The 15103-nt window shown below is 55.5% G+C and overlaps 5 protein-coding genes across 5 annotated transcripts; 3 read left to right on the forward strand and 2 right to left on the reverse strand.

Annotated features, from left to right (window-relative positions):
* Window positions 1-687: 687 nt before the first annotated feature.
* On the forward strand, window positions 688-1071 carry PHSY_002680 (hypothetical protein; the record flags this gene model as incomplete). Its single annotated transcript, XM_012333302.1, has 1 exon — window positions 688-1071. The coding sequence occupies one exon, from the start codon at window positions 688-690 to the stop codon at window positions 1069-1071; it is 384 nt and encodes a 127-aa protein (XP_012188692.1).
* A 1211-nt stretch (window positions 1072-2282) lies between these two features.
* PHSY_002681 (potential forkhead-like transcriptional regulator) lies at window positions 2283-5033 on the reverse strand (the record flags this gene model as incomplete). Its single annotated transcript, XM_012333303.1, has 1 exon — window positions 2283-5033. The coding sequence occupies one exon, from the start codon at window positions 5031-5033 to the stop codon at window positions 2283-2285; it is 2751 nt and encodes a 916-aa protein (XP_012188693.1).
* Window positions 5034-9209: 4176 nt separating this feature from the next.
* Window positions 9210-11009, forward strand: PHSY_002682 (hypothetical protein; the record flags this gene model as incomplete). Its single annotated transcript, XM_012333304.1, has 2 exons — window positions 9210-9355; window positions 10838-11009. The coding sequence occupies 2 exons, from the start codon at window positions 9210-9212 to the stop codon at window positions 11007-11009; spliced, it is 318 nt and encodes a 105-aa protein (XP_012188694.1).
* Window positions 11010-11607: 598 nt separating this feature from the next.
* PHSY_002683 (hypothetical protein) lies at window positions 11608-11859 on the reverse strand (the record flags this gene model as incomplete). The annotated part of the gene is made up of 1 exon (XM_012333305.1): window positions 11608-11859. The coding sequence occupies one exon, from the start codon at window positions 11857-11859 to the stop codon at window positions 11608-11610; it is 252 nt and encodes an 83-aa protein (XP_012188695.1).
* A 1981-nt stretch (window positions 11860-13840) lies between these two features.
* On the forward strand, window positions 13841-14837 carry PHSY_002684 (hypothetical protein; the record flags this gene model as incomplete). Its single annotated transcript, XM_012333306.1, has 2 exons — window positions 13841-14111; window positions 14347-14837. The coding sequence occupies 2 exons, from the start codon at window positions 13841-13843 to the stop codon at window positions 14835-14837; spliced, it is 762 nt and encodes a 253-aa protein (XP_012188696.1).
* Between the last annotated feature and the right edge of the window lie 266 nt (window positions 14838-15103).

Below are 15103 nucleotides of genomic sequence, written 5' to 3' on the forward strand. Positions count from 1 at the left end.
GATTCTGGCCATGAAAAGAGGAGGACCGGCGATACAATAGATTTCAGCCGAGACTGATGCGACGGAGATGCTCAGGGCAAGCAATCGATGCACCGACGGCTGGAAGAAGAAGTGCAAGAGGAGTTAGTGAACGCTGGGGCGTCACGGTGCGCTGCAGATCAGGACAGAGGCGACGAGCTATGTGCACTGTACACCTGTAGCTAGCTACCTTTGGCGAGGTCGAAGAGGAAGACAGAGTGGGTGCCTGTTGCGATGTGGCCGGTGAAGACGGGACGGAGGAATGAAGGGCTCAGAATTAACCCAAGCTAGCGTGCGAGGTGTATCATCCCAATGTGACAAGTCAGGTGCCAGTATGGAGGGCCATTATCGTCTTAGACAGAAGCGAGGCGAGGGACCACTCACTGTGTCAGAGCTGAAAAGGCAGTAAATCTCTATGCATTGCCTGAATTCGGAATTGGCTGCATTGGAAGGACAGGAAAAAAAGAGGAACGTGCTCGTCTTGGCTGCAATATCGAAGCTCCGCTCCCTTATTTTGCTTCGAGCTGCAGAGTGGCAGTCAGTTTTCCATCAGTCCCAAGAGACATAAGCGCACCTACCGACGCTTTTCAGCTTCGCTGTGTTCCTCGCATCTCAACCGAAAGCGCAATGCTCAGAGATACGGTCAGTTGACCGGCAGCTGCAGCCACGATGACATGCAATGTGACATTGAGCCCGTGTCCTGTCGAGCGACTCGTACCTCGTGAATTCGTGCGTCCAAAGCAAGAGAAGTCGACTCGTTGCAGTACTCTCACCGCGAGCTCCTTCTCAGATTGTTATTATAATAGCTTGACTCTGCACTCGACGCGCTTTGAGCAAAGAAGTCTTGATTCGAATTCAACTGTCAACGCCGATTTGGACTTTCGCCAATGTCGGTCGACCCGAAGCTTGAGACAAGGATCGACGACTATCGATGAGGTTTCGCAATTCGACACCACTCTCTGTGGGCCATCGGCTCGAGCGGCGATGTCGGGCCATGCACCGTGGATGCATGTGGACTGCGTCGGGATTTCGCCTGCTGCCGCAAGAAAGTGAGTTCTATTTTTCTCAATGGACGAAGAACGGCAAGGTGCTCTTGCTCTCCCACTCTCGTTACCGCTTTTGAAAGCGAAACCGCACGCTCGAGATCATAGATCGCTGGCTGGACCATCAGGGGTGGGCAACGTGTTCCGGATGACGATCACCAAACAAACACTAGCTGCGCCACGTTGATCGTTATTGCTTTCTCTGCTCGACGGTGCTTGATAGCCCGGCTTGCACGGACCATTGTAATCAGCAAGTACATTGTACGGTAGCTAGGTCGAACCTTCAAAGCAAGCAGGTTTGGTGGTCGATGGACTTTGACCCTCACTCGATGCGAGAATGCCGTTCGAGCGACCACGTTGGTCCTCCATGGCCATTCGCGAAAGGGTTGCAATGACGATCCACCGCCGCATCTTGACTCATAAGCCTTTGCACTCGCCCTGTTCGTAGTCTCAAGGTGGCTTCAAACGTATCCCTGACCGACAAGTCCAACCACGTGTGTCTGCGTACGCCTGTCCAGCCGAACGGATGACAAGCTTTCCTTCACCCAGTTTGTTGCTTACTAACGTCGCGGGTAGTACCCACTGTACGCAGGTCATTCATTGCAGCTCAAATTCTCCGTCCTGCAATCCCTTCGTCTGACGCACGCCAAAGGGAAAGAAGCTTTCAGCCAAAAATTCATGAACCAATCAGAGGCGCTAACATGCCCACGTGCAGTCCAAGTTTTCTCTTTGGCGCTTCGCTTTGGGCCTAACGGATGGCTACTTTCTCTTGCAAATTGCAGCTCCGACGTATCCGCTTTCTCTCCCCCGCTACTGTGCACAAATACAAGACGCATCGCCGATCTTTTTCGGCTCGAGCCGACAAGATCTCCCTTAGCTCTGTTCCGCTCGCATGCCGTCACCGGTCAGCCCAACCTGGACGTTGCCAAGCTGTCCAGTTCTGCCCTCTCTTCTGCACTACGCCCGGCGATCTCCATCGTTCACTGTTCTCACTTCAAGGCTCAGTCACTCTATTGCTCTGCACAAGGTCACCTAGTAGTGATGAGGTTTGCGTCTCGATGCGCTTGCTACGAATTGACCGTGCGGGTATAAGTAGGGTACATGGATCGAATGAATGCGAAGCAAAGCCGAAGACAATGGAAAGTGGAAATGTTCTGTCCAGGCGATCGATCAAAAGAAAAGCTGAGATACTGGATACCATGTCGCAAGTGCTCCCGCTGCTCAGCCGTTGAGCAGTCCTCGAATGTCCATTCTGCCGGTGCTGTCGGGAGAGTCGGCTTCGACAGCTCGGACGTCTCCGTGATGCGGTTGCCGTGTCTGCTGCTGCTGCTGCTGCTGAGCCGATACGAGCGTTTCGCGGGCATTCTGCAGAATTTGACTCGAGCCTCTGTGCTGCAACACCGATGGGGCCATGTCCATGTCGACGTCCTCAATCATTTGTCGGGAAGCCTTGGGGAGCGGCCTTGGACTCGACACGGAACCCGAAGGTGGACGAGTTGAGATCGGGACCTCACCGCCCAGCTTGCTGGCTTCATGCTTCGAGGCGTGCTGGTGCGATGGCGTCTCGTGCATGGCGATCGTGTGACCGCGCATGCGTGCAAAGGCAGAAGAAGGCCGGTCGCTTTCGTCCAAGTCGGGCCGACGCTGCAGCACCGACGGCATCTCTTCAGCGGAGGGAGGTCGAACATCGCTGCTTGCTCCGTGTACGCCCGGCTGCACTGGGAATGCTGCATGCGCTGGACGCCCGGCGGGAGCGGTTCGTGCGGTGTTGATCGAGCCTTGACGGCTAACAGGAGCCGTCGATGACTGGTAGCCCGAGCTGGGACGGCGCTGCTCTGCCTGAGTAGAGTCCATCGAGTCCGAATAGCTTCTCTGTCGAGTGAGCGACTTGCGCTGACCCGCATCCGCAGACGACCTTCGTGGTGCCACTTTCTCGTCAGTCGAGCCGGGAGAGGCGACGCCAACGGCGCCAGCGCCACCAGATGCAGCAGCCGCAGCGTTGTCCATGTCGACGAGACGCTCGAGATCATCAAACTCGTCGTTGTGAGTTCGTTGACCTGACCGGATCTGCGAAAGCACAATAGGATGCAGCGTCCACCATCCACCCTTGCCTCTTGCGGCTTGGCTCTGAGCAGGATTGCCGGACGAGCAGCTGTCGTAGATATCTTGAGCTGTCCTAGCCTTCTTGATGAATACCTTACCGAGAGACAGATTGTGGCGCACTGTGTTCTGCCAGCCTTGCGAGTCGGGCCCGGACATCGGATAGCCCGAAAAGTTGGTGCTGATCCAAGTGTAAATCTCGCGCAGGGTCATGCGACCTTCGTCGGAGGAGGCGATGGCTTGCGTGATCATCGACGAGTACGAGTATGGTGGGCGTCGACGTCTTCTGCTGTGTGCGATGCGGTCTACAGACACGACGTGTTGCGGTGGTGCGCCCACAATGCCGCCGGCGTGACCGACGCGGCCATGCTGCGGCGCGAACTCGCTCTGGTAGCCGTGCTCGTGTGGATGGCCATATCCATGATACGATGTCTGAGACGACGCGTACTGCTGTGCCACGATGAGACGCTCGCGTTCCATCTGATCGTTCCGAGGCATCGAATGGTGGTGAGCAGGCAATGTGCCTACAGAAGCGCGTCCGAACGGTCTGGCAGGCGGATGACCAGCCATGTAAGGAACGGCGTGATACGGAGGTGCTTCGAATTCGGGAGGGACACCTTCGGAAGGCACCGGGATCGAGGTACGGTAAGGGTGACCGCGCGAGTCGGGACGAAGGCCAGGTGTTTTGAGGCCAGATGGTGGACTCCTTACCACGTCGGACGTCATGTGGCTGGGTCGGCCCCATTCCGAGGATGCCGGACCAAAGTAGTCGCTGCCAACACGTGCGTCAGCGGGCGAGCGCTGTCGATCGCCGGCAACAGAGCCGGCCATGCCTGAGGCGGATGGCATATATGTATCTTCCATGGTCAAGCCGTCCATGTTGAGTGGCGATACGGGCGTCCCTGGCCTCGAACGGTGGTGATGACCGCGCGGCATGACACCGGCGTTGATGATCTTGGCAGTCATCGGGGCGGATCCCATACGAGAAGGAAGCGGCAGCAAATGGCTTTCTGGGTTCGGGCTCAGAGGGGCAAAGAGGATTGGAGACTGGCCCGAAGAGGGTCGCAGGGTAGGAGACTGTCGGTGTGGAAGCGCAGCTTCTCCAGCATAGTTTCGTGCATAAAGATCCCTGTGGGACCGCGCTTCCTCCCAGGAACGTGGCGGCAGCGATGTCGAGTCGTCGTAGCCGCTGTAAGGGCTGTGGTGACGAGCACCGATGAACGAGCCTCCTCTCACGCGATTCGTGTCGGGATGCGGTAAAGACAGGGTGCTGGAGCGTCCTCGGTTGCGGCTAGGCCCAATGCCGCCGATGCGTTCCACGTTAGAGCGATTAGATGGCATCGATGAGATGTTGACAGGCTGTGCGAGAATGTTGATATCGGCACGAGAGCCAGCGCGAGGCCTCGGTTCGTGGCCCGGATGCAAGTGCTCGGAGCGATGCGACGGCGACATCTGTTGCGGATCGAGCCTGACACTCTCACGAGGATGGCCGAGGTCATACACGCGTGACGTGGGGCTCGCCCCTGATTCGAGCGGTTGAGGTGGGCTCGGTCCTTGAGGTGCCCGGGAAGCAGGCATGTATGGGTGATGCCAGGAGCGTTGGCGAGACTGTGGACTTGGCCTCTGCTCCGATGCATCCGGTCCAATGTCGGCAATGCGAGAACCGGATCCAGGCTTGTGAGCATGCGCAGCCGCGCGCAAGGAAGGCGGCGGCGGCGTTGTGTAGCGCTCCGAGCCGGAAGCTGCCATTTGCCAGGATCTGGGCTGCGAAGTGTCGTCTGAGAAGCGATCGAAATAGCCGTGCGGGAGTTGCTGGGAGCGTCGGTCGACAGCAAAGGCAGGGGGTGAGTGCGGTCGCAAAGAGGCTAGCATCTACGCTAAGGAGCTACAACAAGCGTGCGATACGTTGCGTGCAGACAACGATGTATGAGGCCAGGCCGTGTCGCAATGCGACAATTGGCGTGCAGAAAAGCACGAATGCGCAACGAGGGATGTGACGCTGGGCGGTGTTGGCGTGCAAGAGCGAGAGCGTGACAGCGATGATACTGAAAGGGCAGAGGGCACAGAGGCGCCGCCCTTCGTACGTGCTGCCGAAATGGTTGTGCGCCGAAGTTGAGCGAGTGGCAGCAAGAAGACAGCTTGTCCAAGCGAGAGGCGCGTGAGACCCGGGCTTGCTGTTGTTCGAAGCCGAGAGAATGACTGCAATGCGGGTCGAGCTCGAGTTGCTGCTAGGGAAGATGAACGTAAAGCGCGGGGCGGTCACGACAACAACGTGGAGCGATCGAGCGGTTCCTGTCTAAAGCAATGATCGTAGATACGGACAGATCAAGGTGTGAGGTGATGGAGTGGATGGTGCGGATGAAGGAGGAGGGGAGGAGGTGGTGGATTAGGATCCAAGCATCGAGGCGTACGGAACAGGTCAGACAGGCTTCCCTAGGGATCTCGAGAGAGGGGGGAAGAGACGGACGGAGGTCTTGAGGACAGACACGAGGACGCCACTCGAGGTAAGGCGCCAAGGTCCGACAGAATGGAGGCGACTTGGTGTCACTGCGATGAGCGCAACATATGCACCGTAGCCAGGCAGTTGTGCCAGCCATTCGATCGGCAAAGGTCCCCAGGGTCGTAAGAGTCCAGGTTGCTGGTTTCGAGGCAGATGAATGGTACCGTTGGCTTAGCCGCAGATCTTTTAAAGTTAGCAGCTGCAGGCGTGTCTCTGTTTCTGTGTCAGTCACTGTGTATGTCGGTTGTTTCTGGATCACTCAAGGGCAGATGTGAGGAGGCAAGTAAGACAAGACAAGACAAAAGGCAAGACAAGGCAGGCCAAGCGAACCTCTTCGGCTGAACCCAAATCCAGAATCCTGGGTGCGGCAACAACATTGACGTTCTGTTTCGCGCTAAAGGCTGACGACGGTTCAGCCGGGCGAGGCGGAACGGACAGACGACCAAAAAGGCTCAAGGAGGGCTGGCCCTGACAGCAGGCGAGTTCCCATCCCTACAATCAAGACAAAGAACAACAAAAGAAGCCACCAGCTACAATGTGTACGTCCGAGCTCGTTGCATGCGGGCAGTCAGAGGACGGTTAGCTTGCGGTGGGGGGTTTTTTTTTTTGCCGTGCGCGACCGAGGCGGGTAAGGCGTGCGGCGTTTTTCGATTTGCTTTGCGCTTTTGTCCGTCTGTCCCTTTTGCATTTTCGAGAGAGGGACAAAAGTGCGGCTCGAGGCCTTGGACGGATTCGGCTCCCCCCAGCAGGCTGACTTTTTCCCTAGAGGAGCATAGCCATCCTCCCAGCGTCCACAGGCGCGCTCTCCAAGAGCTAGGCGGCCGAAGAGGACGCTGCAACGGCAACGGATCGCGTTCCCATCCGCGGCTGCCCGCGCTGCCTCTTGTTCCGTCTTGCCCGGGCATGTGTAGCCATCGTAGAAGACGAGAGCTGTTACATCGGACGCTGGAAGCACACAACACTGCCTTGCATCGTGGCTGCAGCAGAGGCAGAACCAACGTTGCCAATAAGCTCGTTGGTATGCATCGAGTGCAACGATTCTGCAACCTACTTTCCCTGAGAGACGGTCCGTGACCACAGCTGGGCAACGCACAAGACGGTCACAGCTGCAAGTGGGTAGAGACTGTGGCTGGACGAAGCCTGTGGCAAGGAAGCATGCGCAGACATCGCGAGAGAAGCGAGCGGCAAGGGCCATTGTGTACTGCAGCGCAGACAAACTGTATTGGACACTATAGTACACATTGTGCTGACGGCACTGCATGCACACGCAGATGGAAGCCATTCAGCCACCGAAACAAATCCCCTTTGTACACCCAGGATTGCGACCGTGGGCATTTGCTGGCTGCGCTCTCGAGTTCATACTGCCATTGCATTCCGACCTTGGTCGAGTGGTGATGGACTGAGATGCGTCGGGCAGGCTGAACGCCATGGACTCTTCATGCGGAAATAGGTCCCCGCGCTGGTGCCGAGAACGAGCCCGCTTGGTTGTGTCTTCGGTCGCCCAGTCTGCAACATCGCGGACAGGCATCGGCAAACGGCACGCTGCAAAAGGTCCACGAAGTTGTCTATCATGCAGTTCGGAACGGCACTGCAACCGTGCTGTGTACTGTACGGATGCAGAAACATATGTGGGTGATGCGAGGTGTTACCTCATGCAGGCAACAAGGTTTGGTCTCGGCTGCGAGGGTGAACATTGACTTTGCGTCTGTGTCGTTATGCTGTAAGTAGTTCATTTTTATGATTTAATACCAAATTTCTATCAGTTAAATTTAATTATCATAGAAAACACACACGACTTACAGGCGTACAGTACACAGCCCGTCTAGATGGTTCAATGTGCGGGCATCGCCGCACGATTGGTGAACTTTCTAACCTCAAGCTGCGAAAGCACGGCTGATAGAACAAAATTCCTCGAAGAGTCGCAACACACATCCATGACGCAGAGCCAGCACCGTAATCAGACGCAAAGAACTACATGCAGGCGGCCTGTGGATCATAGAGAATGCCATGCAGATCATCCGAGCGCGGCAAGCGAAGAACAGAGCATAGAATTACAAGCTCCAGCCAACAAATGGTCCCATAACGTGAAACCGGAATTCGCAATCACCCTGGCGATAGAAAACTCGACGACCACGATCCACCTGGCTTGGCCTTGGCGTAGCAAAAAGGTCTTGGATGCTTGATCACCATCCTTGTCTTTTGTCAGTAGCGGAGAGAAGAATTTATTCGTCCCTTTCCGGACGTGTACATTGCTTTTGAACCTAGCGGCAGGTACGGTGACTGATCATCGGAAGCAAAGCAGATTGAATCCAAACATCATTTAGAGTCCGCCCTCCGAGACCAAGGCGTGGGGCGCGTGTCAATTGACAAGTTGGCTACAACACATTGTCCACTGAATTTGCAACCGAGGTGCTCACGAAGCGATCAGGTTGAAATACAACAATCATTCTTTGAACCGTGTTTTTTTTCTTTTCTTTTTTTTTCTTTTCTTTTTTTTCTTTTCTTTTTTTTTTTTCCTTTTTTGGCACCAGAGTGTTTGTCCGTCGAGCCCTGGCGCATGCCAGGGTCCGGGCGGCAGAACCTAGTCGGGCGTGGCGCAATCAATATTCGATTGCTATTCTATCCTTCCTGATTCCCGTGTCCTGTACAGCAGTGCTGAGTCTGTCGAAACGAAATCACTAGACACTGTGAACGAATTGCACTAGATGCCGTCGCCGCTCAGACTCACTTGCAGTGCGGAGGGAAGTCTGTGTAGTTGTCCCATTCGTCATGCATGTTACCCAAAAAATTAGTCAGTAAGGCAACAGCAATGCATGCATGCAACCAATCGACTCCGCGCCACGCAGCGTTCGATCGCATTCGGTCGCGCTGGGTCGGTCTTTGCCTTCCGTTCAACCAAAGCCCCGGAACGCGCCGCCTGCGTGAATGCTGTCCAGACGGCTGGATCGTTGTGCCGTCCTCCAGATCCTGCTAATCAGATGCACACACATCGGAATGCACATGAAACGGAGGACGGGTCTAAAAACATCGTTCCGTTCGGGCATTTCGGTGTCCGAGATCGGACCCGAGTTGCCTCCGTGACGCAGATTGCCGTTTGCTCACAGATAGTTTGAGGCCCATATCTTATCCTAAGTGAAACCATGCCCTGCACGTGCTGGAGCAGACCAGCTCAATTATCGACGAAAGCGATTGAGGCGACCGAGTTGCTCTGAGACAGCATCCAGCGGCATCTGTCAATGCCGACAAAGATGCCTTGCGGCCTTTGCTCTCTTTCGACGGAAGCCCAATTGAGCTTGTGGCGCTCGAAAATAACGGGGTCAAACTCAGACAATCTCGTCAGAGAGTCGAGCCTTCTGATTGAGAGAGCACGCATGGCATGAGGCGAGAATGAAACCCCATAAGGCAGCTAGAGCGCTTATCTCAATTCGAGATTCGGAGCCCGAACTTCGGGTCGACGCTGAAAGGGCAAGGAAACCAATGCAGCCCGCGAGCGCGACGGGAAACCCCTAGGGTCCGCACGAGTGGAAAAAGTGGAAAGCGGTTAGCCGATGCGCCTTTGGCTCGACGGAGTGTCAAAAGAGCGCCCCCGCATCAATTTGGACGGGGTTGAAATGGCCTCGCGATCCCCATCGATCACAATGATGGTGTCGCTCAACGCACTCGACATTGAAGGATCGTTGACTCGATTTCGAATGTGAGGAGGTCGCGCTTCTGGAGGGAGCGACGCCTTTGGCAACCTGGCCTGTCGGCCTTGCTCTTTATCCGGGGATGCGGCATTTGCTCGTAGAACTCGGCAAACAGGCTAGATTATGGCAGACCTCTTTGGCTGGATGCTGTCAAGGGGACGCCGCGTCGGGCTTCCCGAGTCAAAATCTTGTTACGTCAAGCGTCTCGCCTCTAGAGCTCGGCGCCAATCGTGATCGACGTCGTGCCTGTACTGCCAACACTCGCAAGCGAAGCACCGATGTCCTCTGAACTATTTTCAGGAGTGGTCTAGAAGCCAAGGATCAGTTGGCGAGGGAATGGCAAGCGAGTCGCCACTTCCTTGCATGTGCGTGAGGGCGACGTCGTCGTCGCAGAGACTGCGATGCCACACCGGTCGCATTTGCGCGCCACGCCAACCGATGCCCGCGAACGGACGAGTCGCGATGCGTCTTTCGGATCCGCGCCTGTTCGCAACCGAATCGTCGTCTCGCTCGTTCCCTTACCTCGGGACCGCGGCTGAATAGCATGACTTTGCTAGCAGGAAGTTGCGCGCTTCGTGCCGTATGATCTGCAGCGGTATACTGTATCCCTGTAAGTGAGATGTTGCTCCATGTGTTCTAGCGATGTGGGACCAGGTGCAGCTTTAGGGTCCATCTAGTTGTGGTCGGACGATCTCTTTTCATAACATCGAGACCATCGCCGATGCATCGAGCTCGCCACGAGGGCTCCTTGTTCGTCGCACATTGACTCGCCCCGAAGACGAAGATTCCAAGTCCGCCGAGGTGATGGCAGCGGTTACCCAAGCGTCAAACACGCCGGGTTCGGGGTCGAGCACGCGGCGTTCGCAGGTCAGCGCCTAGAAGAGTGAAGCACGACGAGAGAAGCCAGCTATCAGCGTTCGCAACGAGTGTGGCCGGTCAACCTACGTGCGTCCCGTCAGATTCGGCGAGGAAAACCACTTTCGGGGAGGCGTGAAATATCAACCTCGCAGGAAAAACGCAAAAGTCAAGGATCAAATTGACAATTCTTCAACTTTATGAAGCATTATTAAAACGAAATTCGTCTCCGCCCGACGGAACCCAGAAACGGAGACAGGCAAGACAGAACAATGGCACCTACGTCTCGTGCAGTTCGGCTAGGTAGGCGAGCGGTGCTGCAGGTACCTACGCTAGAAGCGCGGGTAGAAGGGCCCAAGGGCGACATCAACAACGTCTACTGGATGTGATTGCCACCCCAACGCAACTGCGCGCTGTCTGCAATTCGTCAATGACTCGGTAGCGTAGGCACAGCCTGATTCGGACGATGCACAAGCAGTGCCAAAGTGGCCAATCCTGCAAAGTAGTCCACTCAGAGCAACGACACGAACAGTGCAAGAGCGCCTAGCCGCTGAGCGTTCCATTGGTTGTCTCAGATAGCTGCGCCAGGAGCTCGATAAAGGTTGCCGGCAAGGTCTACCCTGTTTCGGATTTAGGTTTGATGGTGTCGCCGTCCGTTCCGACGGGGGCGACGGCGCCAATGCGACCCATCTCCTCACGGTGTTCCTCACAACAACCACAAGATGTCATAAGCATGGAGCTCATCCGCCATCCGAGACCGTCTCGGACGGCAACTCAGACCGCAGTACGGACACACCGGTTATCTGAACGACCTTTTCGCGGGAATATGGTGCGAGGCTCAAGTCTTGAGGACCGCGCGACAATTCAGTTCGCTGCTACAACAATGAGCGCCATCGTCGGTCCAGACAATAGAGAAGCTGTCAAAGGTCAGTCACGGAACGGCGACTCGGTATGGATACGTTGTTCACAACTCCGACCGATCATACTTGGAAGCGACGTTCAATAATGACCTCGGCAGCAGGAATGGTTTTGCCGAAACGTACGAGGATGCAAGAAGAGATCAGATGCTTCCTCACCGGCCTGCTTTCGACTTTCCCCTGCACATTCGAGGTTGTCGCCACAAGAAGGAGTGGATTCAGAGCACCCACGGGCACTGACCATGGCCCGGAGCAAAAGCATAGCATGACTGCATGGCAGTGCATCGACTCGGAAATCGGGCGTAATGGAGGTCGACTGCCAGCCACAATTCAAGAAATGAGCTTGGCGTCCACGATGTAAGCATGTACCTGGCCTGACTCGCCTACTTACAGGCGTTTGAATCCACCTCCAAGCCTCCGTCCGATCGGACATTGTCCGACCACATTGCAGCCTGAAGTGAGCGAGACGCTGTGTTTGCGCCACAGCTTCAGATCACGTTGGCGGGTTCACAGCGTTTCGCTGCAGAGGTCTCGACACAACACATCGATTCGATGGCTTGATTGGTTGCCACCGCTTGCTTGACTTCCGAGAACTCAACGAAAGTAACTACTGAGATGCTGACTTCCCGTGTCCAAACACCACACATCCAATCGAACGGACAAGTGCGTGTCTGCTGTATTGTGGAGACCACGTTCAGGCTCCGCGTATCCGGCTGTTCACCGATTTCGAACTCCCCCATTGTCTCGCCGGATCAGTCCACATGCTGCCGATGATGGACGCGTCTTACAAACACACTAGAATTGTTTCCAGCGGTTCGGGACCCACCATTGTTCTAGCCATTGTCGGATTCGCGCGCCAAGCCGAGGAAGGACCATCCGGCTTTGAAGATGACAACAAAGGGCGAGAGAGAATTCATCGCTACTGAATATGTAAGCCACCACCGCACTTCGCGAGACGGCACAAAGACGGGGAGAACGGTTCGAGGGGCGAGGGGCGAAAGTCCAACACCCAAATCTCGGTCTTTGCTCCTTCGGAGAGTCCCCGTAGCCGCCCCCGTCGATGTCCGGGAACACGGCCGATCACCGCGCGTGGCGACGCTAGCTAAATCCTGGCTCGGACGTCAATCCCGTACCTGGCCTGCAAATGTTGAGCGTTTGGTCCAACCAAGGAATTCCACCGACGGAGGGTAAGCTTTGCTGGGGTGCCTTCGTGTGATCGAGTGGTCTCGATGACACGAAACAAGGTTGGTCCCGTCGTGATGCGTTGTGCTAAGCGCCTTGAGACACCTCTATGGTGGCGAAAATTACGCAGCTTACTCTCGGCTAAACAAGAGCGTTCCCACGCCGCATTAGGGACCTCTCGCAACACGCTAGCGCTCTTTGCACTTCTCAACAAACAAAGACAACGCCAAAATTGGATGACATACTCTCTGAGGATCGATACTGGGGTTCCGCCGGAGTAAGCAAATTGCAGCATCACAATGACTCGCAGAAAACGAAATGAGAAAAAAAAAGGTTCAGAGTGTCTCGCGTAGGGCAGTACAGCTCTGACAATCTTGCTCTCAACCTTTTTGCCTTCATGGGACTTGACTAACTTTGTCCCAAAAGTGTCTTTCGAGGTCGAATCGCCCTTGCTTGGCGTCAATCACGTCGTAGCCTTGTGCACTATTTGTTTGGCACTTACACGGCACATTTTGCCAATGACAAAAAGACACAGGCGAACCCTGAGGTTTGATCGAGAAAGGCTGAATCTCGAGCCGTCCACAAAGACATCCGAAACGATACGTCAATCAGCCTGTTTGCCACAGTCGGCCCAGACAGGAGGTGCTTTCGGTTCGTCCAGCAGTATCTCGATCGAGTTTCCAGCAATGACGCTAAACGTAGTAGGAATCGTCGAGAGCTACCTTCCGTCGGGCGCAGGAGCCCGGAGATGCGGATACGGATCCGCTGGGATCAGAAGGCGATGGGTTCAGCCAGCATAGCCTCGTAAAGTCGGCTGCGGCCATGCCATGCAAGAAGCACCCACCACCATGATAGACTTGTTTCGTCGCAGCGTCAGATCCGTTGGCTGTCTCCGCGACCAATTCGAGCTCCTCCGAGTTAGCCGAGATCGCCGAGATCGCAAAGGGAGCGGACATAGTCAATATTCATCCCAGGATTCGGAACGGCGCTCAGCTGCGGAAGCGCAGTTCGATGCAGAGCGGCCCTCTAATCGAAATAGCAGCGTTCGCTCAAACATGTCTTGCGGTGGTGCAGTTGGGATCGCGATCTCTGCTCGAATGCCGCTTGCCGCTCGGGAGACGAGGGGACAGGGTTGTGGCCCTACTGTTTTTAAGTTCAGTCCCCGACGTGCCCGAGAACTCAGCGGTCCACAAGACGCTGCTCTTATTTCTACTTGCGCATTCGAAGCAAGAAAAGATCGCGACGCGGACCTTCATTGGCTTTGCTTTGCGAGAGATGGTCTCGGGGGCAAATTGTCTCCTGACTCGGGAGCAAAGCCGATGCCCACGTACATTGTATACTCTCCTCGCACGTATCCTCCATAAGCGATACAGAAAGCGGCAAATTTAGCGAGGAGCAACACACTGCAAAAGCCGAAGAGGGATCTCACATGCAGTAGTGCCGCACGCTGAGCTCAGCTGTGCTGTGTCGTGGGGATGTACGCGCGAGCTGCCCTAACATTTGGGACAGTGTTTAGGGTGTGGTTGATCCGATCAAGAAATGGTTCGCGCTGCGAGAACCGCGCTTCCGGTCGTTCCTGGGTTCCGAATAGTGCGATGCGCTAGGTCCGAGCAGCGTCGCCTCCTGCGGCCACGTCCCAACGAACGTGTTCTGCGTAAATTGCTGCTCCTGGTCAATGAGTTGCTATGCGCAAGACTTGATCTCGATCGGGACACCGGTCACGTACGATCGGGATCAGATGTAAATGAGATCGACCCAACATGGTCATATATGATTCGGCATCAACAGGCTTCGTCATTGCAGCTGCACGGTAACGGACACCTGAGAAGTGGGCATTGCTCATCGACTCTGGCTGCTCGATAACGATTGATGCTCGTCTATGTCTGATGGACATGCTTGAAACCTTTGCGATCGACTTGATTCGATTTGGAGAAGGGCACATTTCGTTCTACAATCATGCAGAGCGACACCTTCTGTGTCGTTCTGATCATCACAAGAGACCTGCAGAAGCATGTTCTCTGTTGCTTCCTGTGTACGGCGCACAGTTGAGCAAGCCGCGGTCGTAATTGTGAACATGACAGGAGGTTGGCTTCTAGGTGTCACACTCGAGGTCAGACAGCTGGATTGCCTCGATCGACCAGGAGCAGAGCCCTCTCGAGCGACGGTAGCTTCCGTGTTGCTCTGCACAAGTGCCACGAGGCGGGATGATGCAGTTGGATGCACTGCACAACGGAAGCTTCTGATTGCTGGTCTGGTACTGCTTCTGGACGGAGCGAGCGGAGACTTGTGCAACGTCGGGATGCTGGAAGAGCGAATCCTGCAGCGTATCGTGCACATGCTTCCTCCCCGAGCCCAATTTCGCATGCGCCTCAACTACCTCCAGACCAGCAGCCAATCCTTTCCCATCGTCCCGCCCACACCGTGCTTCTCGCATCCTGACCACGCCCTGAAAACGCGCTCGATGCCACCCGCAATATCTCCCGCTGTACTGTTGTTTCCATACTACAGCTTTGGGGTCTACAACACCCTAACATAGCTGCTCGGTATGATCCCCGTTCTATCTCCCGCCTGACTTTGAGCTCTCCACCAATCCTCCGAGATCTTCTCGGTGAGGTAGACCGTTTCGCCGTGTTTTGATACCAAGTCGTCTGGATCGGATCCGTCTGCGTAGTCGTAGAGGACGGTTGCGGAGGCTATCGTTCCCGGTGGTAGAGTGGTGGGAGGAGGAGGTATGCTAGCTGCTGTCCGGGCTGGTGGTGGGATGGGTCTTGATGCAGAAGTAGGTTGTGAAGGTGAAGGGGA

Source organism: Pseudozyma hubeiensis (genome assembly GCF_000403515.1).
Source record: "Pseudozyma hubeiensis SY62 DNA, scaffold: PHS27, whole genome shotgun sequence".
NCBI classification, from domain to species: domain Eukaryota; kingdom Fungi; phylum Basidiomycota; class Ustilaginomycetes; order Ustilaginales; family Ustilaginaceae; genus Pseudozyma; species Pseudozyma hubeiensis.